Genomic DNA, 26,551 nt, shown 5'->3' with positions numbered 1-26,551 from the left:
CTCAAATCTCGACTAAACTCCCGTGATCCCTCTCCCTGTAACAGTTGCTCAAGAGGCAGCCTAAGAATATCCATCGAGGTTAGCACCTGGCAGGTTTTTCAGGCGTCTCAAGCTTCCAGTGTGGAACTGGCAAAGATCCAATCATGTGCAACATTCTGTCTTTTAAAGAAACTAAAGCTTGAGTCCTTAAAACCAGCTAAATCTTGACATGCCTCATAAAAGTATTGCAACAGAGACTGTTGGCAGGAATACCATTGGGTATCATGAAGCCATGGCGGAATACCTACATTAAGTGTGATTTCTGCTGTCTCAGGCACAATCAGGTTCTGCCTCTTCCTTGCTGTATGGACTCTGACAGAAGGAAAAAGATCTCCACTGCCCTTTAAAAGAAAATCACCCAGTAATGCATTCCTATTTGGATGTGGATGGAAAAAGCAATGCTTTAAAGATCATTTGTCTGAACCAGGATTAATCTTCAGCATGCTAAAAAGTGCTCACAGGTGGTGAGGGAGCTCTTGATTTCAGGTTCAAGTGATTAAATCTAAAGAGGTGTTCTTTTTAGCAACTATTTAGAGAAATATATTTAAGTCTGGCCAAGAAATATAAAAAGAAAGTGGCACTAATAAACCCAAAAGAACCTAAGGTTAGAGAAGCAGCTAATCTCCATAAATAGGTTTCTGAGTGGGGGAGGTGTTGAGTGGTGATAAAGCATTTCCTTTGTATATGATCACTGGGCCCAACGTGTGGCACTTAGAGAACACAGAAACTCTGCCACTCATCAGTGGAATTCTCTGGGAGAAGAGAACTTTCCCCCATTAATAACTTTTAAAAACATGCACTAATTCATGCTGACAGTCCAAATCCTCCCATCAAATTTCATTAAGTGATCAGGCTGAGTTCAAACATATATGCAGGATAAAGAGAAAAACTCAAGTCTAGAGAAAACTGGGGAAGGGGGAAGGATAGTGAACAAAATCCTATAGTCTAAACTTAAAGTCTTAGAGTCAGAAAAAGAGGGCAAAACTAGAGAACTTGGTCAAGTGGGTCAAAACATAAAGGTTTCAGTGCCAAAAAAAGCCAAATATGAGTTCAGACTCTGTAGTGTGATATACATAAATACTTGCTGCTATTTTAATATTTGCCTTTACTTGAGATTTAGTAAGAATCTGCCTGAGGCAAGATTTTTTAATAGTAATAATAAAAATACTTAGTAGTACTTATAGCAAAGCATGTGTGGTCATGATGTTTTAAAGGAGAGAAAGAAAAGGTAATTCTGAACATCTGTACTACATTTCCACATGATAAAACTACCACACTCCAAAATTATTCTGAAGTTTTGTGGAGCTAGGGTAGGGGTGGATAGCAGTTCATGTAGAGAAATGTTTATTGAAAAAACAGAAAGGGAGACTCGGAGGCCATTGGGGGGAAAGCAGGGACGACCACCTTTACCGTAAAATAGAACCGCTAATTAATAGTGAGAGTCCAGGAGTCAAAAAAGTGAAGTTACGTGACTTCTCAGATCCATAATTTTTACCTCCATAAATACTCCTGAGAATCAAACATCTTTTATTTTCACAAAATCCGGCTTTCCCACTTGGTATCTAAGATCAGAACACCACACCCAACCCCTCCCTTAGATTTATTTTCTAGGATTTGCCTAATTCCCAGCCCTACTTTTCCTGAGAGGGAAGAGGGGGTAGTCAGAGATAGCTTCTCTTTCAATTTCTCTTTCTCTCTCTCACATACACACACACACACACACACACACCCCACTTCTGTTTCTTTTCAGACTCAAGCCCCCACCTCCCCTCAGCACATCTGTTTCCTAGCTCAATCCCCTGCAGGCAGTCTTTGGGTCAAGAATTATCATGACTGAGCTGCCCTTCCTCAGTAAAACAGAGCTTCAAGCAGGTGGGGCTGGGAATTACTGTATTTTACCACAGCCACAGGCCAGCCACCAGAAGGATGTGTCAATCACTTTACACCAGCAGTTCAACCTGTGTGATTTTGCCCCCCAACCCCAGGAGACATTTTGCAATTCTGGAGACATTTTGCATTGTCACAACTGGGAGAAGGGGAAAGGTACTACTTGTACCTAGTGGATAGAAGCCCAGGGTACTGCTACACATCCTACAATGCACAGGACAGCCCCTGCAACCAAGACACATCCTGTCCCAAATGCCAATAGTGCTGAGATTGAAAGACCCTGAGCTACAACAAGGAAGCAAAATTTCAAAAACAGACTGGGTCATCCCCCAACACTAAATATGCTCAAACAGCTGACAATCCAACCCCCATTACCCAAACGGATATTACTGCCTTAGAGGCTGAAATAAGGGCAGAGGGTGGTAAGGGGATTTCTCAATTGTCATCCTGACCAGGCCCTGGCTTTATCTGATTAAGAATACTTTCCATAGGAAAACCTAGCAAATCTATGGTACACCAATGATTACTACATGTAAGTATCTTTTAACATAATTTATATATACACTAGACAGTTTCTTTTTCAGGACAATTCCTTCAAAGCAGCCACAGATTTAATAAAGAATTGCATAGGCCTAAAAAGTGTCAGAAAGCACAGGCATTTAAAAAAGAAGAGGAGGAGGACTTGGAAGCTGTGTTTTAATTAAGTCAGGAATTCCTAGTTCTTTCTCGGAGTTTGAATGGCAATCTCCATTTCTCTGGCATCTTAATAGGTTAGTGAATTCTTCCCACACAGTCCCTTTGTAACCCACAGGTTACCTCCCCAACACCCACCGCTCTTGAAAGAGCTGCAGACTTTCATGATAACCGGCAATGCCCAAGGTGCTACAACTCTGAAGATGAAAATCACCAGCCTAATCGCTGTAAAGGAAATATGAGCAGAAATGACAGAAAAATATATTGTCTCCTCATTTAAGAAAAATAATATTCAAAAGCTATACAAAAATAGTCAGATTTGATGCTCTAAATATAACTAATTGCACATATGCTTTTTACCAAACATCTTGATTCAAAAACTGTTTACTTATCATCTACTTCAGGAGTCACCACACTTTTTCTTAAAGGACCAAGTAGTAAATATTTTAGGCTTTGAGGCCCAGGAGGCAAAATCGAAAGAGGTTTTCTTTTTACCAACTATTTAGATATTACATATATATGTATACATACTTAGGATATTATATACATACATAACCATTTCAAATATAACCACCTAAAAAGGTAAAAACCCATTCTTAGTTCCCAGGCCATAAAAAAACAGATGGTGAGTGAGCCACGTTTGCCCCACAAGCTCTAGTGTGCTCACTCTTGATCTAATTGAGTAGTAAGTCTTTATGTTTATTCTAAAGGCTCACTCATCTTTCTTTCTTTTTCCTTTCTCTATAAACCATTCATATGTAATTATCTTTCCTTTATTAAGGAGGAGTTGATTCCTTCTTTGTTGAAGTCACAACTGCTGTAACTATAAGCCAATAGTAGGAATCACCCGGCAAGCATTCACATTGCCTTATTAAACTCTCTACCCAAAACATTTAAAACACTCTTAACATATGGCCAGACTAAAAACACAAATAAAGTTTCCCCTTTCACATCCAAGCCGGAGTGGGTGGGAAACTTTTCCAAAGTTTAGCCACCTAGAAGAACAATGAAATGGAGTACTTATCGGAGGCTATAAATACAGTTTTAATGTCTCACACTGACATAGAGAGAAACCCAAAATACCCAACAAAAACTAAATAAAAAGAAAGTAAATTTGGGAAAACAAAGCATTTCTTTTAGGCAATGAAATAATGACAGAGCTAAAAAATTGAAAAAGAAAGCTAACTTTGAACAGACAAAATGGGGAAGGGCCAGCTCTTAGCACCTCCTGTTTTCCTTACTCTCTGTTCACAAAAAGTCATCTATTTCCTAGGAATTCATGGAGGGCCTAGATGTACAGTACCATTTTTTTGGTATTTTAATCTAGTACTTTAACTTTCATGAGCAACAAATGGGCTAAGGAGATCCAGCTGTGATACTACATTCTGCATGGCACTGTTTAACCCTACTACTGCTCAGTGACCTCATACATAGACTTGTAGTCCTGGATTCAACAGGACTAAGATGTAGCAAGGGGAAAAAAAAAAAAAACAAATAAGAAAAACAGAGCCTTTTGCATTATTTTTCTCCTTTTTCCCATTGATTTAGGAAATATCCCTAAGCAAGAAGTCAGAAGACCAGAATTCTAGTCCCTGCTCTACTCAGGCATCATCCCTGGCAATGTCAGCGAGTGATTAGGATCAGGTGCCTGGAAACAGCAGGCCTAAATTTGAATCCCAGATCCATCACCACTTGCCCTAAGAAGCTGGACCAGACACATCACGCCTTTGGGCCATAGCTTCCTCATCCAAGAGACAGGAAACCACCATCAACCCCAGAGTATTGTTGAGAGGATTAAATGGCACTCCCTAGAAACTGATTAGCACAGCCTGATGATGCTCTTGAGTGCCCAGTAAATGTTATTTGTCATTACTTCTTAATCTCTCTGACCCTGTTTCCTCACAGGGTTACCAGAAGCATCAGAGGAAAGCATTAAAACAGTGTACTCTATAAACTATGAAGCCTCCTTCATATGTAAGGTATTAGCTGATGTTCCATCCAAGACAGGTAGGCCCTTGGTATAGCTAAGCTGTCTCAACTTCCCAATTGCCATAGTTTGTGATATACTGAAGTAGCCACAGTCCTGGTACTTGGAGAACTTCCTCGACACTGAGGTTTCATTTGTGGTACATGGTTTTACCAAACGTGATAATAATAAATCAGGTCAGCTACCAAAAGAATATTTTTCGAAAAGCAGTAACACCTAAGGTAGACCAAGAGGACAAGGCAGTGAGGACAGTAATGAGAGTCTCTCCCCGGCGTAACCACCTGACATTCTCTCGAATCCCTAGCCCCTCCCCTCACCTCCCTCTACCCTGCCACTTTCTTTTCTCAGCAGGTTCCAAAATGCCTTTTGCCTAATGGCTCCCTGGGGCTCCACCAGTCTCTTTTACTATAAAAAGCAATCAATGACACTCATTAAAATCAATATGGGGTAAAACCTGAACCATTTCAAATTAGCATGCAGTGTTCAAACTTTAAAGAGTGTATTCAAATTTAAAGATAAGGCAAATGATACTAAACATAAACACAAACATAAACATAAACAGGAATAGGTGCATTCCCTTTGCCATCAGAAATGTGTGGGTAAAAGTTATGAAATCCTGGTTTTGAAAGTATTGTTAATAGGGGTTCAGAGAGAGTACTTTCCTGTAAAGGTGCTTCACTGGCATTCATCCTGTACAGAGTGCTTGGAGAAAATGGGACTTGGAGAGAACAAGGGAACCTGTATCAAGTTGGCATTAGTCAGTGAAAATTCTATGTAATTTCAAAAGATATACCCAAGTCAAAATGACGTGCTTACTCAGAAAAGAGGCATCAAAGAGAAGTATGCAATCCCTAAGGTCACTTTTTAGACAATAGTAGGGGTGAGTGACAAGGCAAACTTTGGAATGATCACACAAACTGGGGGCTTGGTAGCCACAAATGATCAGGTATGTAGGCAAACAATAGCAACAACAATGTGACCAATAGTCAGACATGCCTTCTGCACTTGGGCAGAACTTCATAGTCATTTCCTCAGCCATGTTCTCAACCCTGGCTGGACAGCTCCACCAGGATTTCATCAAACTCAACACATCCAAAGTCTTTCCTCAAGCCTCTTCCCACTTGGGCTGGCCCACTATCCGACCATCTGTCTGCGCCAGGCCCAAAGAAGCTGCCTGCTCCTCGCAGCTCCCAGCACTCAGTTCCCAGGCTGTCAAGGTCAAGGTAGAGATGAACTTTCCCTTCAATTCCTGTGGCTACCACCCAGATTCAGACTCTTGGTGACCTGAACAACCACAGTGTCCTTCTAACTTGTCTCCATGCTTCCTCCTCCCAATCCACTACCAATTAGCACTAACAATCTTTTCTGATCATGCCATTTTCCTGGGAAAATGCCTTCAAAGGCTGCCCAGAGCCTACAGAGTAAAATTCAATCCCCTGTGTCACATGATCCGGGCCTTGAGTGACCTGATCCCAAATCACCTTTTCAGCCTTATTTCCTTTTCTCCTGGCAGGTGGAGTTTCAACTGCTCCAAACTCATGGCACCCCCTCAACACATCACAGTTCCCACCTCTGAGGTTTGGCTCAGCTGCCTCTTTTCTAATCATACTTCACCATTATTACTGTGTGTTAAAATTCTTCTTGCCTTTGAAGACCAGCTCTGTCATGGATGAATTCAGTGGTCAGCCTCCTACCTCTAAGCCGTACACCATGTTAGTGCTATTCGATGTTCTCTTAGTACACCATCCTGAGAAGTAGTAGTAGCATGTGATAGTGACAGGTATAGACCCTGCACCCAGATTTCCCAGGTTCTGATCTTCACTCCAGCATTTGCTTTGTGTGACTGGAAATAATTACTTGCTTCTTTGTGCCTCAGTTTCTTTATCTGTGTGATGGGGATGAGAGCAACCGTATTTATGTAGTACAGAACCTGACACAAAATAAGCCTCAGTAAATGTGAACTGTTTCTCCTACTGCCCCACCTGAATCCTTGAACAAGACCACAAACTTGCCAAGAGTGCTCCCACAGCATCCTGCATATGGAAGTTTGGCTTGTGTTCTATGACATCTAACATGGTTTCAAGAAAATGAAAGAAAAGTTCCAATTAGGGTTACACTCAAGTTCCTGCTCCACAGCAAACACAGAGCAAACATAAGAGAAAACATACAAGAGCATGGCACTATAATCATTACGAACCACCCCTCGAAGATTGACAAAATAAATCACAGAAAAACTCTCTATTGTTTTTTATCTCTTTTTTCACTCTCAAATATTTACTGAACACCTGCAGGCAATATATGAGGCCTGGGAATATGGATGGAATGTACTAACCAGGTAAGAAACTTACTTTATTAAAAAGAAGCAGCAATTGTTAGGTTCTATAATATATTAGGAAATAACTCTTGCAAGAGAGAATTTGTAACGTTATATTAATGTGGTCACTCGTGTTTAGGAATATTTTCCGTGATAAGTTTTGTTGGTAGAAATAGACAGGTTATATCTGTAGAATCAGAATTAGAAATGCCTCCCTCAGCAAAATCATGGTTCAGCCAGCAGAACTGGAGGCAAATTCATGTTACACAGAGGGAGGCCATTTGGTTTTGAGAAGGGGGAACTATGCTGGAGTTTAAAAGTTTGGGCAAAGAGCTATAGTAGAGGCTTGAGCCATCAGTAAAAGGTTTATGAGCTCAAGAACTTCTAGGTCTCCAACTCTGCGTTGGTGGATCTTGGTAAATAAATGAGGAAAGTAAGAATTCATGTTGCCTTTCTCTCCTCCTCCCTGCCCCAACCATAGCATAGTGGGAACCCCAGGCCCAGTCTCCTGGGTTAATAGCAACTGAGGCCCCCAATGCCTTGATTGCTCTTCAGCCCTTGCTACCAAAGATGGGCAAGCTACCCAAAGTTTTAGCATAGAAAATCAATAGTCATGTCAGCAGAACATATACCCTTCCCTTCAAACATCCTACAGTACTGAGTCCAGAGACTCCTGACTCTCCAGCCACGAAAATACTAAGGAGAGTGAATATAGGAGGATCTGGTATATAAACCCACCTTTTCTATAATGAAATCAATAACATTTTAGGTACGTGATTACCAAAACCTTTACAGAGAACAATATGTTCTGTGCAGAAAAAGCTAGAGAACAAGGTAAACTATTACCACATCCAATAATGTCTTATCAAATCAACCAGTATCCAAAAGCATCCCCTGACACTAGTGAGTAATGTTCTGTTGCAGCCAACACTTTGGCTCACATTAGCACATCCGCTGTAGTTCTTGGGCAGTGGTTTTGGTCTTCCAAATAAGTTGAGATCATAGTCTTTTTGTTGCTGTTTCCTGCCAGGCAAAGAAGTGGTTTCGCCCTCAGCCTTTTCCAGACCACCGAAAGATAACAAAACACTAAAGCAACCCGACCCTCCCCATGTGCAACTCCTGCCAACTCAAAATCTCCTCAAACAATAGGCTAAACAAGACCAGTATTCCAGGAGATGGGGTTTATGAGGCCCAACACCTCTGCCTGAGAATGAATCATAAAACCACTAGCACTCTATTCTCCAACATTACGCCATCTAGCCCCAAACTGGGTTGAACCGTGCAAAATGAAAAAGAAATCAGGAACACAATGAACTTAAAACCTCAAGTACATTTTAAATCCTGTTTTAGATTCATTTAAATTAACAGAGGTCAGGCTACTTTTTTATTCAAGCTGGGCTATTCTTACTTCTTTAATATCAAAAGCAGTCAGCCACATTTTTCCACTAAAAAAGTTAAAAATATATATATATATACCCTGACAGAAGAACATTCTAAAACTCAGTAGAGAATACGGAAACAGCTTACAATAAACTTTGCCTTCTAGAATAACTAATGTAGGAAATTACCCAGTTATTTGGCCATGGTAAACAACTATTTATATATTTTTACATATTTTACAGGTCACAAGTTAAAAGCACACTTTTTATTTCCTAGCACAGCTTTTTTCCAAAGTATTTTATGAAGAGCACCAGTGCAGCAAGACAAAAGCAAGTTAAATAAGCTTGAGAACCTTCCCCTTCCTGGGAATGACTGATGCACACTTGTGTATTAAGGAGTCTGAGGAGTCCTACAGTAAACTCTGTGGAATCCAGCATTTTCCCAAGTTCATTGGCCCTGTAGCCGTTTTTCTCTCATAGCACTTTATTAGCATCCCACAAAATGGGTGTTCTGCAGAGCACATTTTGGGAAAGATTCCTTTAGAAAAGGGATTTCCTGAAATGATTTAATGGCTGAAAGTCTAGTCACCCCAATTCCAATACCAGTTTCACCACTGGGAGGCTGAACAAGCTTCTTAGTGTCACCTCTTCTTCAGTTTCCCCAGGTAAATGGGCCAAATAATAGCACCTACCTCCCAGGCCTGGGTCTTTCCACATGACTGGAACAGTCTTCTGAAAGCTTCACGTAGCCGGTTCCTTCTTATCATTCAGGTCTCAGTTCACAATATCACCCCCTCCAAAGAGGCCTTCCCTGACCACCCAATATCAAGTTGGCCCCACCCAGGTCACTAGTTCTTCCTTCTTTTCTTCATGTTACTTCTCTGTTTAACTATGAAATTATGTTTCACCCCTACAGAATACAAATGTGATAAAGTCAAACTTTATTAGCTATGATTGCTTTATCCCAAAGCATATCCTCAGTAAGTGCTCACTGAATGGATGGAAAACCGAATGCACCAGGTAGTTTTGAAATATGAATCAATGAAAGTATTCTTTGAAGTGTCTGACACATAAGCATCTATCCAGATGCTGTTATGAAAAGTTCTAATGAATGATGAGTGGTTAAGATACTCATAATTCTTGCATTATTTAACTTTCCTCTTCCTGCTGTATTGTGGGTAAACATTTCATGGCATTTATTCAGAGTCGTGTTGGTAAATGGGCTTCAGGGATGGGGTGGCAGGGGCGTAGGGCCTGGGGGTAGCATTTGCTGATTTCCATGGTATAAATACTCCCACCATGACTCATTTCAAGTTATCAATGGTTTAAAAGCAGGCTCACAAAATTCCTGAAAATGTAACAAATGGCTCTCAGAAGATAGTACAATCCTTCTCTTGGGGAACATCCTTTCAGGCCTCCAAAGTCTTTTTGTTTAGTTAAGTTTAAAATAAGATTTTTTTTTTTTTGAGAGACACCTTTTCCACATTCACCTTCTTGATAAGCCAAGAAAAAGGCAATCCACTGACTTTCATTTGATGCCCAAGGAAACTAGCTGAATATGTTGGGCTGCATTTTCTGTACCACTCTCTGTGGGCTCTCAGACTGATGGTTAAGGCTCCAAACATGATCTATTTCCAGGCCAGACCACTGTGAGGGCAAACTAATCTTGTAAAACACAAACTGAATTTTGTTTAGATTCATTTAAGTGGCGGCATCCACACAACAGAATCAAGGCACCATCTACTTAGTGCTACCAATGAGCAGAATCTAACAAAAGGAAAAGAGTGACTCTGCCGTGACCACAAGACCCCAACATGGAGTGAAGGTCAATGCTACAGATGGAGGTTTCTCTGGCATCGCTGCCCTGCTATACATGCAACATGATTGCCTTGGCACCCAAAATAAAGCAGCAGATTTTTTCAACTATGGTAATCTCCAGCCACAGTTCTAAGATAACACAACCAAAATTTCCAAATCCACAGCGGCTTTACATGCAAGTGACTACTGCCAGTAGTTACTGTTTCTCTTCAGAAAACTCAATGTGAAGTCTATGGAGTGAGGCAGGAAGAGATTAGTCTCTGCTCCACTCTATTGGTTATTTATTGCTGTGTAACAAATTACCCCCAATTCAGCAGCTTAAAACAACACACATTTATTATCTCACAGATTCTGTGGGTCAGGAATCCAGGCACAGCTTAGCTGGGTCCTTTGCTTCAGTCTCTCACAAAGCTGCAGCCAAGGTATCAGCCCAGGGCCTGTCATATTATTTGAAGGTTGCACTGTGGAAGGATCCACTTCCAAGCACACTAAGTGGTTTTTGGCAGTTTTCAGTTCATTGTGGCTGTTTGAGTGAGGGTCTTAGTTCCTCACTGGGTGTTGACTAGAGGCTACTCTCAGTCCCTTACCACACGGGCCTCTCTCACATGAGCTTACTTCATCAAAACAGGCAAGTTGAGAATAAAATAGAGTGTGCTAACAAGATGAAAAGAACAGTCTTATATAACCTAATCATGGAAGTCACACTGGCATCCCATTACCTGCACCGTATTTTGTTGTTTAGAATCAAGTCGCTAGGTTCAGCCTATACTCGAGGACATGGATTTACACAAGGGTATGATTTCCAAGAAGTGTACATCATTAGGGGCCACCTTAGAAGCCTAAGATGACATTCAGCCTCTTGGAATATGGATGGGAAGACCCAGTCCCAGCAAAACATCTCTTTAAGCATCTCAATCCAAAACCAAGCCATGTGGCTTCCCAAGCATGCTGTTAATGTCTCATGAAAATAAAACAAAGGAGAATAAGCATGGAGGACACTAAGTCTTAAGATACAAAAGTCCGTTCAAATTTTCTAAGCAAATACAATCTATATCAGAGGAAACTCCTGGGAGCATCAAGCCCCATCATGGAAGCCATGTTTTCTGAACCACCAAAAACATGACTCACAAGAATTGCCCATCTGAAAAGGTATATAATGCCAAGAAATCTAATTCTGAAAGCAAACATCTTTTAGAATGTTTATTTATTGCTATAGAAAACTTTTAAAATAAACTTAATGCCATTTTATTGCTTCCTATTTTCTGTGAGATCTGTACCTCCCTCAACATTTTGCCTACAGGGTACTTTTGAGATCCACATCCACCATAGCGGCAAGGAACTGCTGTAAAAGTTTCAAACCTTGGCTATCACCCACATTTTTTTCTAAGCTCTATCCAACTATATATCCTCAGATATCTGAGCATCCCAATATTCAATAGTGGTGGCAGGCCAGAGAGCCTCTGAAGTACTTCAAATTATTTAATCCCCTAAGTGCCAAAATGCATATTCAAGAAACCTGGGACAGATTTTCCTAGCCAAAAGAAAATGCAGATGAAGATTATCTTAAACCTAAATGTTCAAAACTGGTCTGCACATTTTACCGCTCTTCCCAGAAATATCCATATGCTTTACTTTCTTCAAATGCTGCCCCAATTCAGCTATAAAAATATTTAGGTTCATTGTTTTGCTAATCACCTATTTGTTTTGCTCCTATAGAGAGATGTATTTGATAAACATCTAAAACTTAGTACTGTACTTAAAAAACCCTGAAACTGGCCATCTGTGGGAAAGTAATTGTAAACCACCTTAGAGCTGGCATGTGCTGCACAGACTTGGATCCTGAATATGTGTCAAATAACAATGGAACATATGTGTAGTGAGCAAAGAAAAAAATCTAATGCAAAATTCCAGTTTAAAGGTGATAAGCAGACAGGAAGATTATAAAACAGATGCCAGGAAATTTTGTTAAGGCTGCAGATATCTTCCAACCTGTGAAAATAACTTGGTAACATATTTTAACTTATAAAATATGGGTTTGGGGCAATAGAGGGAATGTCCTTACCTCTCTAAGATGTATGTTTTCCTTCTCTTTCTGGTCTAAAATCACTTCTAAGTGACTGACTTGAGACTCAGCCTCTGCCATCCGTCGTGTTCGTTCATTGTCATCCTCGAGACTTTTAGAAGGCAACCCTTTACTTTGCAACATCTCGAGAAGCTTTTTAATCGACTCATCTCGGGCATTGAGGGTCTGTTTCTGTGTTTCAATTCTCAATTCCATTTCCTCCAAGGTCTTCCTTAAAAGGAACAGCTCTTTAGCTTGTCTGTCATGTTCAGCTTGGAGCCGCCGGAAGTTCTCCTCAGTCAGCTCAATGGTGAAGTGCTCAGCTCCACGGTTGCCACTCTCTTGCTGCAGGAGGTGATTGAGGTCTCTCTGGGTCCGAAGCTCATCCTGAAGGGCTTGGATTGTCAACTGCAGGTGCTGTGATAAGAAAGATGGAGCAGGAGAGGAGAAAGAAGGGGAAAAAGTCAATGGAAATGCCAAGCGCTATTTGCTACTACCAGACTATGAAGATGGAATGTTAATTATGAGGTAGGTCCAGAGGGCCAGCCGTTAAGTGCTCCAGGGTGACTTCAGAAGCATGGGACAGCACATGGAGAGGGGGAAATTAATTCAGTGATGCTTTCTGAATGTCTCAGGAGAAGAGAAATGTACACATACACAGAAACAATATATTAGTGTCAGTCACAAGGGAAATTATACATCTACAGAGTTTTAATTGAGGAAGTGGAAAGGGTTAGAAGGGAAAGTCTCACAAACACACCTTCTTTAGGCCCGCAATGCTCCAGACTCAGTATTCCTTGTTTCCTAAGGTGTTCTTTATTCTACTATCCATACTTTCGATGATAAATGCATTTCCATTTAAAAAATGAAAATAATAGCATCCACTACAAGTAGACACAAACAAGGACTTTATTTTTTACAAATAAAGCTGTGAACAGGTTTAGTAAACAGGATTACTGCATCTGCAAGCAAAAGGGAATAAATGCAGACAGACAGACACAAACACACAAGGAGGTGATGCTGTGCAGAGCAAAACAAACAAGCTGTGCAGAGCAAAACAAACAAGCTGCAAAGAGTGGACAAACCTTGGTTCTTCTGGCATCCAGTAACTGAACAGCATGGGAAATGGAAAAAAAAAAAAAAATGAAGCAAAAAATCAACACAAAGAAAAGTCCAGAGCAAGCAAAGGATATTTAACAGAAAGAATCAACATAAAATACCTTCACAGAGGAAAAAGAAAAAAGAAAAACAAATTCTTATTACAGCAAAGATCCATAAGCTACACAAAATCTATAGCACTGCCGTTTGATAAACATGATCAAAAGAAAAAAGAAGAAGAAGAAGAAGAAAGTGAGGTTAATTCCAGCTTTTGTTTTCTTAAATCTCACTGACCCAGGAACCCAAAGTCTTCAGTATACTACCAGGGAAGAAAAAACAACACTCCAGAAGTATCCACATATTATTCCAAGTCACCATTTCAGCCAAAATAAGAGTGAAAACACCAAAGATACAAAACAGTTACCAGTTATGAGAAAAGAAACATTGCATGAGGACAGTTGGTGAATTCTGCAACACCTTCCCCACCGGGTCAACCCTCAGGCTGGTCAGAACAGGTAGTCATAAGCTAGAAGGCATTTTTGTCCTAGGAACAAACCAGGGCACTTCCAAAACAGTTCATTCAATCACCAAACACACACTTCTGCCAGCAGACCAGACATAACACTCAGCAAGGGACTCAAAATGAACACAAGGCATAGCTCCTGCCCCTAGGTACCTCACAGTACTGTAAGCCATAAATAATACTATGTCTACATTACATAAATATTGGAGTGGCCCACATTTTGAAATCTTTCTGAATTCCTATAGCTGGCACCCAGAGGTGTTGAGATCTTTCTGAGTCTGGTCTATGCCCAGAGGTTAGCACTGAGTATTGCAATATCTTGATTAAACTATTTGTGGATCTATTTCATCTTCCATTTAAGAACACCCACTGAGACATTCCCAGAGCACAAAGAACAAGTATTCTCTTTCTCATCCATGTGCCACAGTGTCTCACAGGACAGTGACTGCAAGTGAGCAACTGGTATGTATTTAATGATGGTAATTATGAATTTTTTAAACAAAATTCACTCCGGTAAAGTGTAAAATTCAGTGGTTTTTAGTTGTGCAACCATCCACACAATACATTTTACAACATTTTCATTATTCCAAAAGAAGGTGCAGGATACAAAATTAATATAAAGAAATCTGTTGTGGGGTGCCTGGGTGGCTGTTGGCTAAGCATCTGACTCTTGATTTTGGCTCAAGTCATGATCTCGGAGTCTTGAGATCAAGTCCCACATCAGGCACTGTGCTGGAAGTGGAACCTACTTAAGATTCTCTCTCTCCTCTCTCTTTTTCTCCCCGCACAACCCTCCTCACTCTCTCTTACTCTCTCCCTCCCAAAAAAGAAAGAAATCTGTTGCATTTCTTTAGACTAATAATGAAACAGAAGAAGGAGAAATTAAGAAAACAATCTCATTTACAATTTCACCGAGAATAAAATACCTAGGAATAAGTTTGACCAAGAAAGTAAAAGCTCTCTACACTGAACACTCTAAGACACTGATGAAAGAAACTGAAGACAACACAAAGAAACAGAAAGATAGTCCATGCCCATGGACTGGAAGATTTAATATTGTTTGTTCATTTGTTTGTTTTAGAGAGGAAGGGAATCTTTTTTTTTTTTAATTTTTAAAGACTTTATTTATTTGAGAAAGAGAGATAAGAAGCACGAGCAGGGGGGAGGGGCAGACAGAGAAGGAGATGCAGATTCCCTGCTGAGCAGGGAGCCTGATGCCAGTCTTGATCCCAGGGGCTCCATGCCAGGACCCTGAGATCATGAACTAAGCTGAAGGCAAACATTTAACCAGCTGAGCCACCCAGACACCCCTATTTTTACTGAGGTATAATTAATGTGTAGTGTTATATTAGTTTTAGGTGCAAAAGAGGAAGAGAATCTTAAGCAGTCTCCACACCCAATGCGGAGCCAACACAAGGAAGGATCTCATAACCTTGAGATCACAACCTGAGCCAAAATCAAGAGTTGGACACTTAACTGACTAAACCACCAAGGTGCCCCAGAATAATTATTGTTAAAATGTCCTCTCCACCCAAAGCAATCTAGATTCAGTGCAATCCCTATCAAAACATCAACAGTACTTTTTTCTCAGAACTAGAACAAATTATTCTAAAATTCATGTGGAACCACAAAATACCCCAAATAGCCAAAGCAATCTTGAAAAAGATGAACAAAACTAGAAGTATCAAAATCCCAGATTTCAAGATATACTACAAAGCTATAGTAATCAAAACAGTATAGTACTGGCACAAAAGTAGCCATATAGATCAACTGAATAAGATAGAGAGCTCAGAAATAAACCCATGCTTATATGGTCAACTAATCTATGACAAAGGAGGCAAGAATTTAAAATGGAGAAAAGACAGACTCTTCAATAAATGGTGTTGGGAAAATTGGACACCTATATGCAGAAGAATGAAACTGAAGAACTTCCATACTGTTTCCCATAGTGGTTGCACCAATTTACATTCCCACCAACAGAGTAGAAGGGTTCCCTTTTCTCCATATCCTCAGCAACACTTATTTTATTCGTCTTTCTGATAATAGCCAGTCTGACTGGAATGAGGCGGTATCTCAATGTGGTTTTGATTTGCATTTCCCTGACAATCAGTGGCTTTGAGCATCTTCTCAAGTGCTATTGACTATCTATATGTCTTCCTTAGAAAAATCTTTATTCGTGTCTTCTGCCTATTTTTAAAATCAAGTTGTTTGGGTTTTTTTGGCTAGTAATTTATGTAAGTTATCTATATATTTTGATATTAACCCCCTATCAGATATATGATTTGCAAAATATCTTCTCCCACGAAGTAGGTTGCCTTTTCATTTTGTTGCTGGAATCTTTTGCTGTGCAAAAGCTTTTTATTGTGATATAATCCCATTTGTTTATTTTAGCTTTTGTTGCCCGTGTCTAAGGAGACTGACTAAAAAAATACTGCTAAGACTGATGTCAAAGAGCTTATTGCCTATGTTTTCTTCTAAGAGTTTTATGATTTTAGGCCTTACATTCAAGGCTTTAACCCACTTTGAATTTATTTCTTTATATGCTGTAAGATAGTGGTCTAGTATCACTCTGGCATGTAGCTGTCCAGTTTTCCCAACATCGTTCATTGAAGTGTTTGTCTCTTCCCCATTTTATATTCTTGCCTCCTTTGGAATAGATTAGCTGATCATACATGTGTGGGTTTATTTCTAGACTCCATTCTATTCTATTAATTTATGTGTCTGCTTCCATGTCAGTACCATATAGTTTTGATTACTATAGCTTTGCAATATAGTTTGAAATCAGGAAGTATGACCCCTCCAGCTTTGTTCTTTCTCAAGACTGTTTTGGCTATTTGGGGTCTCCTGTGGTTCCACACAAATTTTAGGATTCTTTGTTCTATTTCTGTGAAAAATGCAATTGGTATTGTGTTGGAGACTGCACTGAATCTGTAGATCGCTTTGGGTATGGACATTTGAACAATATTAATTTAACAATATTAATTCTTCCAATCCATGAGCATCTTTCCATTTGCTGGTGTCATCTGAAATATCCTTCATCAGTGCCTTACAGTTTTCAGACTACAGGACTTTCACTACCTTAATTAAATTTTATCCTAGGTATTTTATTATTTTTGATGCAATTATAAATGGAATTATTCTCTTAATTTCTCTTTCTGATAGATTATTAGTATATAGAAAAGCAACTGATTTCTGCATGTTAATTTTGTATCCTGCAGCTTCACTGAATTAATTTATTAGTTCTAATAGGTTTTTCTCTTTTTCTATTTGTAATATCACATCATCTACAAATGATGACTGTTTTACCTACGCCTTACCAGTTTGGATGCCTTTTATCTCTTTTTCTTACCTATTTACTATGGTAATTATATGTTAAATATATGTTCTAATAATATGTTGAATAAAAGTAGCAAGAGTGGGCATTTTTGCATAGGCTTCGACAATTGTTTTCTTTCTTTTTTGCAGTGAAGGTGCCTAACTTAAGATTTGATTGCCAAGACATTCACTCTAAAGAGGCATCCACTTCAATGATGGCTACCTTGAATAAACATATTATCAACCACAGGACTAGATAAGAGACTGCCCCCAACTGAGGCTCCTTTGTTTTAGAAATTTTGGTTGATTTCAATAACTGACCTTTTGAGGCACTTGTTTTTTCTCTTCCCACACTTTAAATCTCCCCTTATGTTTTAAATTCACCAATAAAGAATAAGCCCACAAAACCCCCCATCCTTGACCCCGATAAAAGCAGAACCAGGCCCATGCACTCTCTACCCATGACCTCACTGTATGTCCTACCTCTGCTATACATTTCCAGGTTCTTTAAATGATAAACCTCTATTTTTTTTTTTTTTCAAAATTTCTTGATGGCTATTGCTGAAGGGCATCTTGCAATCATACTAAGAACCACAAGGGATAATCCAACCACAATACTGGTTATTGATAAACTGAGATCAGTTCAAAACAGATTTATGAGATGATCTAGGTTTACTTGGAAACAAACATGAATTGGGATGATCAGACTGGAAATCTTCCTTTCTGAGAGTGACCAAAAACTGTTTTTCTTTTGTGGTTCACAAACTGGCCAAAAGGGAATTCCAAGGGAAAATTGCCAAAATGTTTTGAGCACAGACAGCAACATTGGACGACAACTCTGTAAGCGGTCTGCCCCTTTGGATGGGCAAGTTGCCTATCACCCTGATCCTGTTTCCACACCGCAAAATGGGGATAATCATGTTTATCTCACAGAGTTCCTGCAAGGAATAACTAAGATAATACATCAAGGGCCAGGTTTGAGAGTGAAGGAAGAGAGGAACTTTGGTAGAAAGGAAGGAAGAAGGAAAGAAAGTAGAAAAGAATGGGAGGGAAGAAAGAAGAAAGAAAGAAGAGAGAAATTGAGGAAAATTGATCCATTTATCTGTTCAATATATATTTACCTAGTATCTCCCTTAGACTCACAAAATTAGAAAGAAAAGAAAAGAAAAGAAAAGAAAAGAAAAGAAAAGAAAAGAAAAGAAAGGAAGAAAGATCCATGTACATGGTCCATGTAGATAAGTAAACTGATAGTAGCTTTACTATGTTATGAGGGCTGTAACAGAAGTCACAGACAGATGACTAGAAATTCAGAAAGGATGTCACCCAGCCTGGAGATATGTGGGAAAACATCCCAAAGAGCCACCACTGAGCTGCACCTTGAAGAGCAGTTGAGAACCAGCCCCATGAAGAATGATGGGAAGAGAAGAGAACGTATAAAAACCCAGAAGCAAAGACAGAACAAACCTATCAAGGAATAGTAATAGCAAAAACCTAATTAGAGCTTGCCCCATGCCACACAATGTTCTAAGCTTTGCTAATCCTCACAACTACCTTGTGAGGTAGCCACTGTTTAAGACCTCCATTTAATTGATGAGAAAATGGAGATGCAAAGTGGTTAAGTAACTTGCTCCAGGTCATCCAGCTAGGGAAGCGGCACAACCAGATGTTCATCTAGGTTGTCTGATACCAACTACCCTGCTGAAACCACTATACCATCTAGCCTCTGAACCGGCACAAATACTTCAGGATGTTGGAAGAAAAGGATGTAGGTAAGGGGGTAGAAGCTGTGAGAGGAGACAGGCAGGCAATTATGACAGTTACAGCAATTCCTAAAACTTAAAGTTAGCCATCTAGGCTGTTCCTCATTCAAAGGTTGTAACGACTGATGCTTCCAGGTTGTATATTTATTCATAAGCAAAATCTACTTTCTAGGTAGCCATTTTATTAGTAAATAAATGACTGATAATCAAACTAAAATTTAATTTTCAAATCTTTCTCAAGTTCATGTGTCATTTAGTTTTCATTCTTTTTTAAAATATTTAAAATTAAGCAGAGATCTGTTCCTAAAAAGGAATTACTGAGCTAAATGCATGTACCTTAAAGAGTCCTGATCATCTTTCTGCATCATCTACAGGAGGATGGGGAGGGGATCTGAAGCAACCTCTCCCTCTGTCTCTCTCCTCCCTCACTATTCTACTTCTAAGAAATTCAAATCAATCCAGTTTCAAAATTCATTTACCAGATAGCCATTTCTAGTTAGATATTTAACAAAGGCAATTTCTATTTTAAAATATAAAACCACATGTAATAATTTATTGAAAAGAATATCCTCTCCCTGTCTCAGTTTCCTCATTTGTAAAAGGGGGAGGAGAGTAATAATTCCTAATACACAAGATTGTTGTGAAAATTAAATGAGTTAACACATACCTAGCTGTAGAATGTACCAAGTACAGAGTAATCACTTATATCAGTCAGGATAAGCTAGGATATGCTGCCTTGACAATAGCAACAAAAAGTCAGATTCTGAAAGACATAATCCACTTGACACACTGATGACATGGAATCAGAACTTGAAGATCTCAAAGAGACCTTAAAGGTTAGCCTGTTAACCTCATTTTACAAACAAGAAGATCAAATCATACAGGTTAAATGACAGACCCAAAAGAGCAATCACATTGTCAAAGCCAGAATTTCAGTTTCTGGGAGCATGAAATTTTGGTTTCTAGGATCCTGAACTCCAACCTTATATATATTATAGTAACCCTAAGAGTAGACCAAAAGGGGGCGCCTCTCTAATTTAATAGCTTAGGAAATGGCAATGGTATCTCCTACAGGGAGGCTGAAAGATTACCTAAATCATTTTACCGGGTCCCACCCAATAGTTTAATAGCATAGGACCTCCAAGAATAATTTACTGAGACTTCCTTTCTACATCTTTGAAATTAGACTGTTAGCTAATTAAAATTGGCTAATAGTATGCAAGCTCAATAAAAACTAGCTCTAAAAGATCCAGATAAAATACAAATGAAATCTCTAGCAAAGCCAAACACCTTCTCTAAGGGCCAAAAATTAAGAAAAAAATGCACAGTTTCCCAGATTATTCAGTTCCTTCAGACTGAATCACCTTCCCCTTCTCAACCATGAAAGCACATTTCTTTTAAGGCTGTAACCCAAACCCTACTGGATCAATAATCAAGAACATTCATTTTAGTTTGTTACCTACATCAGATAGCTACCTACAGACCAGCAACCTGTAAGGCTGTATTCTAGGGCCATCTCTTCGGAAACTCCCAGTGATCATTATGGTCTCAGTTTCCCAAAGCTTCAACCTCTCCTTCTGTGACTTCCATTCTACTGCATCTGGAGAGAAAAGCCCTTCCAATGTCCACCTGCACTGGGATAAAGCATTAGCACGTGATCCAAACTCATACCTGGGTCCCACTCAAACTGCTATCAACTTAGCACTTATGGCACATGTGCAACAGGTGGCAAAACTGTTAATTCCCTTTAAGTACAAAAATCAGTCTGTAAGTGGAAGGGCATTCAGAAAACTTTTTACGGCCTACTCTACACTCTTAATTCTGGGATCATTCTCCAGTTGTTCTCAAAGAATCAAAGCTCAAAAGGCAAACAAACTCCCTTCTCCACAGCCTGCCACTGAGGACACCACAGAAAGAAGCAAAGCAGGTGTCACAATGTCATCCAGACTATCTTCATAGTCACTCTGCTAGGAGTACAACTAGTATAAACAGAACTGTATTTATCCTGATACCTGGCCTTCAACCCAGTTCTTTTTAACCTTTTCCCCTTACACTTAACTGCATACTTTGAAATCTGCCCTGGACAGTAAAGACTATCCCCATCTCCAGTCCACAAAAGGAAAAGAAGTTTAGAATCATTAGTCTATCCTATTTTAAAACAACAACAACAACAACAACAACAACAGGTAAACAAAATGGAAGCTTAAAAAGATTAGTCTGTCTAATTGATAGACAATAAAGGAGGACATAATGACTTCTGTTTCTGGCATCATGAAAGGTTATGTCTTCTAATAAGCCCTCCCCTACAAAACAGCTAGACAAAAGCAAATAGATCTTTCAGAGCATTGCTGTGCTTACAAGAAAGTAAAGAATATCTCCAAGAAAGAGAAAGATTGAGAGAAAGAAAGTGAGCTTTTCAAGGGCACATTCTGGGCCAAATTTGCATTATACCCCCCAAATCTAGCACATAATAGGTATTCGATAAACAGTGAAATATGGACAGAAAGATGAGAGGACCAGAAGACCAGAAGGGAAATTGTCTCACCAGATGGTCGGCACAGGGGAACACTGTGAGAGTGAATATGTTTCCATTCCTCTTTGCTTTGCTGTACTTAGACTAGGGGTGGGAGAGTGTGGGGCAGGCAGGGAGGGAAGGGGTGTCCTTGACCTCAGATTACTCTGTCCTGCTCTCTCCTCCAAAACTCAAAGTGCCTCACGTCCACCAACTCACTCATCTGACAAGACTGCTTTGACGCTGCCAGCACTATGTCCACTTCACAAGAGGATAAATTGGACTGGCTTAAGAGATTTGACTACAATCACATTGTTAGCAGATATGGGCCAGTGTCTAAAACTGAGCTTTCCTCCAGCCAATTCTAAAGTCACCCCTGTTATAAAAAATACAGAGAACTTCATTATGCACAACTCTCATAAGTTCCCATAGTCACTTAATCTTGAAAAAAAAAGTAGACAATAAAAATATAAGAAACTAAGCCATACTTGAGTTTATATGGAAAAGGGGGTAAAATATACTTTGCCTTAGCCAACATTCAGAAGAATGACTTCCAATAGCTACTGGAGTCAGAATCTAATCCAGATTTCTGAATGTCTAAAACACAAAAAGGTAAATAGAATGAAAATATAATTATATATGTATGATGTGCATGGAACACACAATTATTTAAATAGGGACTAGCCAGATGTTTAGAATCTACTGTGTCTTATCCCCAAACATGGAAAATATGAGTTCCTGGCAAATTTGAAAAAATTTGTGACCTTAAGCTCTTTTCCACACTATGGGGAAAAAAAAAAAAAAAAGATAAAGTTTTGTACTATAAAGCAGTTTAGGGTTTCATTGCTATGAAAACCATCTCTGAGCTATATAAAAATATGAATTGGCTTATATCCAAAAGTCTTGAACTTTTTTTAATAAATCCATACTCCTTCTCAAGCAAGGGCTTAACATAACTCTTTCAAAGAAAACAGAATCTCTTTGCAGACAACTTGGCCTGCTCTGCTTCTCCTGTGACTTTATTTCCCTATTTATCATTTTTTAGTTTGTCTCTAATCAAATTTTAAGGGGTTCTCTGATCCCTGTTTCCATAATCCCATGTGCAGGATGTACAGCACTCCTCATGGCTTCAAACCTTCCATAGACTGTGTCATGTGTGTGAAAAGACAAACAACAGATGCTGGCTAAAAACATGTGGCCCCAGTGGGCTGTGGAAAGGTTGCTGTACTTAAGAAAAGTATAAAAAGATTAATATTTAGACACATGGTCCTAGGCTTTCTCCTTTAGGATAGATGGAATAAGCATATACAGCTAATTGAGAATATTGATAGGCAATTTGTTAAAATCACCAAAGCTTGAGGACCTTGAAATCCTCAGACACATCAGTGATAACTGCAGAATCCACTTTGGTCAGTAACGTGACATTTTGCCAAATTCATAACACTAGTGTGATAAAGACCCATTGGCATTTGCTTTTGTAAGCAAGGAGTTCTGGTTCTCATACAGAACAATACTATAGGATGGCACAGTATTGGAATATCGTACCAAGCTAAGAGTTAAGGACTTAGCTTTGCTAAGTAGCTTTGCTACTAACCAATTATATGATCTGGGGGAAATCAGTAAATTTGTCTGGGCTTCCAAGAACAGTGGTGATGAGCTGAGTTTTGAATCCTGATCTACCCATTATAGCCTATGTCACCTTGGACAAATTACTAAAGTACTTAAAGCACTGAATTATTCATCCATAAACAGGAAATAATAATTGTAACTAAGGTACAGGGTTCACACAAAGACCACATGAGATGTTCCTCACATAGGTGAATAGGTTCCCATAAAGCATAAAGCACTGGGCCTGGCACATAATGAACATTCAGTAAATGTTCACTATTATTACTATTGACATAGTGGTGGTGGCTAGAGGCCCAGAATTAAAATTTCTCTCCTTCCTCCCATTTGAGCAGGGAAAAGAAATGAGTATAATGAACATAAATTTTTGATCATCAAATAAATGCAACAGTGGGAAACAAAATGCTAAGCACTTTGGCATTTTTTAAATAAGGGAAACAGGAAACATTTGTTTTAAGACCAACTTAAAGATGGCTAAAATTGATTTCCCATTAACTGGTCTATAAATAACTCTACAAGGGGCTCTCAGGAATAGTAACATTTCTGTTTTGAAAGTCAGGGTTTTTTCCCTACTGGTAGCCAATAATACACGAGCAACTATAGGATAGTGGCATGCCCTGCTGTTGACACCATTCAACCTGTTACAGGATGAATGGATGGATTAATTAATTAATTAATTAATTAATTTAAAAAACAACTTTAACAAATATTGATATTTTTAAATATGTCTACAGAAGCAACCCAAAATAGGTAATCATGGAAACGATAGTTAAAATTGGAGCTTTTCTATTATTAATAACCACACACAATGAGAGGACAGCTCATTCATTTTAAGCAAATCTTTAGTGTAAATGACATTTTAGAATCTTGATTACCATTTCCTTCTCTGTCCACAACATGTTTATTTAGCAAAACTGCTAACCATCTAAATCTTTTTAAGACAGGTAAGAGGTTTTACCTAAATTATTATCACCTCAAATGGCTGAGTGGTATGCACTGAACTATTAATTTTTCCCTACTGTGAGCTACATGGTTCCCTCAGCCAAACTGTAGTCCTTTTTATTAAAACTTTTCACAATAAGAGATTTTTCCTAAATACTTTACTCTCCTGCTTCTCTTTGCTTCTTGTGTCACTCCTGGGAAGGGGGATAACTGACCTCCACAAAATTCAGAAAGTGGTCCTTGGACTAGCAGCATTAGCATCTTATAAGAAAGGTGGGATCTCAGGTCCCACCTGAACCCTGCAGTATCAGAATCTGCAATTTCAACAACACTGCCAGCTAATGTGAGGCACATAAAGGTTTGAGAAGCACTTCTCTAGACTTAAAAAAAAAAAAAAGAAGAAGAAGAAGAAGAAGAGGAAGTTTCAGCCTTACTACTGTTTTAAGAAATAATTATTTGGAAATAGAAAGGTGGGGAAGGAAAACATCATGAAAAGAGTATTGTGGTATAGTCCTCAGAAGTACATTGAAAACTTAGTTTGTGTGAGTCATAAAATCTCAGTAAACTATGAGTAGTGCTCCCCAATATAAGACACTACTAGGCTTTACAATCAACTGTTTTATTCATTTTCAGTCTTTTTAAAAAATATTTTACTTATTTATTTGACAGAGATAGAGACAGTGAGAGGGAATACAAGCAGGGGAAGAGGGAGAGAGAAGCAAGCTTCCTGCTGAGCCTGGGGCTTGATCCCAGGATACCGGGATCATAACCTGAGCCGAAGGCACACGCTTAACAACTGAGCCACCCAGGCACCCCTCATTTTCAGTCTTAAATAGCATTTCCATATGCATGTCTGCGCTCTTGGTGAAATTTTAAATGACTGGGGAAAAAAAACCATGAGGAGTCTGAGATGAATCTTTTTTTTTTTTTTTAAGATTTTATTTATTTATTTGACAGAGATCACAAGTAAGCAGAGAGGCAGGCAGAGAGAGAGGAGGAAGCAGGCTCCCTGCCGGGCTCGATCCCAGGACCCCCAGGACCCCGGTATCATGACCTGACGGAAGGCAGAGGCTTTAAACCACTGAGCCACCCAGGCGCCCCTCATTTTCAGTCTTAAATAGCATTTCCGTATGCCTGTCTGCGCTCTTGGTGAAATTTTAAAAGACTGGGAAAACCATGAGGAGTCTGAGATGAATCTTCTTTTTCATATTATAACTTGAACAATATAGGGAACTTGTACACTAGAGAGAAAATGTTAATATATTGCTTCCTAAGTATCCTAATCACTCAAATTCTCTAAGTGTTTCCATTTTATCAGTGCACTAGAATCAAGAGTCTGAACCTTCATTTCTTTCTCTGGTGTGAAGCTGAGATACCTACAGGATCCAGACAATGTCTATGGTCTTTAATATTCTACATGTAATATAAATATATATGTAAAAAAATGTGTGTGTGTGTATATATATATATATGTAGAGAGAGAGAGATAATGAATGAATGAATGAATGAATGAATATTCCATGATCCTCAAACAAAAAAATGGCCAACATAATATAGGAAAATAGTATGACTAGACAAGGAAAAAAAAAAATTAGGGAATACATCATAATGATCATTGCTAAGGAGAGGGGGATGGGGAATTACTGCTAAAGAATAATGAGGTTTCTTTAAGAGGTGATGAAAGTGTTTTAAATGTATATACTAAAAATCACTGAATTGTACACTTTTAAAGGGTAAATTCTATGACACGTGAGTTACACTTCCATCAAATATTAAAAATGATAGGAAGTGGGAGCATTAAGATGCCTTTCTTGGGGCACCTGAATGGCTCAGTCAGTTAAGCGTCTGCCTCTTGATTTCGGCTCGGGTCATGATCTCTGGGTCATGGGATCAAGTCCCGTGTCAGGCTCCACACTCAGTGAAGAGTTGCCTTGGAATTCTCTCTCCCTCTCCCACCCCCTCTGCTGCTTCCCCCACTCATGTTCACTTGTCCTCTCTCTCTCTAAAAAAATACATAAATCTTTTTTAAAAATCTCGCTTTAAAGACACCTTTCTTTGTATTTCCCATTTTCATTTACCAAATATTTTTTCCAAGAATAATTTTTGAATTCCTACTGCTATGTTTATGTCTCCCAAAAATGCATATGTTGAAACCTAGTCCCCACTGTGATGATATTTGAAGGTGTTACCTTTAAGAGGTGGTTAAGTCATGAAAGTGGAGACTTTGGGAATGGGAATGATGCCCTTATAAAACAAGCCCCAGAAAACTGCTTTGCCCCTTCCACCATGAGGACACAGTGAGAAAACAGTTCTCTGTGAACTAGGAAGTAGGCCCTCATTAGACACCAAATCTGCCAGCACCCTAATCTTGGACTCCAGACTCCAGAACTGTGAGAAATAAATGTTGGTTGTTTATAAGCCATACAGGCTATGATTTTTTTTTTTTCTAATAGCAGCCTTAATGGACAAAGACACAGGCCTCATCACTTCTAGGCTAGTTAATATTCTTTGAATTCCAAGCAACAGAAATTGACTTGACCTGTCTTAAGCCAAAAAAACAAAAAGGACTGCATGAGAAGATATCAGGGTATCTCCC

General features: G+C 39.1%; 1 protein-coding gene across 1 annotated transcript in view; it reads right to left on the bottom strand.

The window, feature by feature from the left end:
- ERC2 (ELKS/RAB6-interacting/CAST family member 2) overlaps positions 1 to 26,551 on the bottom strand; it is a 922,859-nt gene that overhangs the window by 737,427 nt on the left and 158,881 nt on the right. Inside the window, 2 exon segments of the mRNA XM_082738672.1 lie at positions 12,180 to 12,596; positions 13,265 to 13,288. Of these exon segments, the coding sequence (XP_082594798.1) occupies positions 12,180 to 12,596; positions 13,265 to 13,288 (441 nt within the window).

Source organism: Mustela nivalis (assembly GCF_964662115.1).
Source record: "Mustela nivalis genome assembly, chromosome: 1".
In the NCBI taxonomy this organism is placed as follows: domain Eukaryota; kingdom Metazoa; phylum Chordata; class Mammalia; order Carnivora; family Mustelidae; genus Mustela; species Mustela nivalis.
This window is presented reverse-complemented; position numbering and strand designations above follow the sequence as displayed.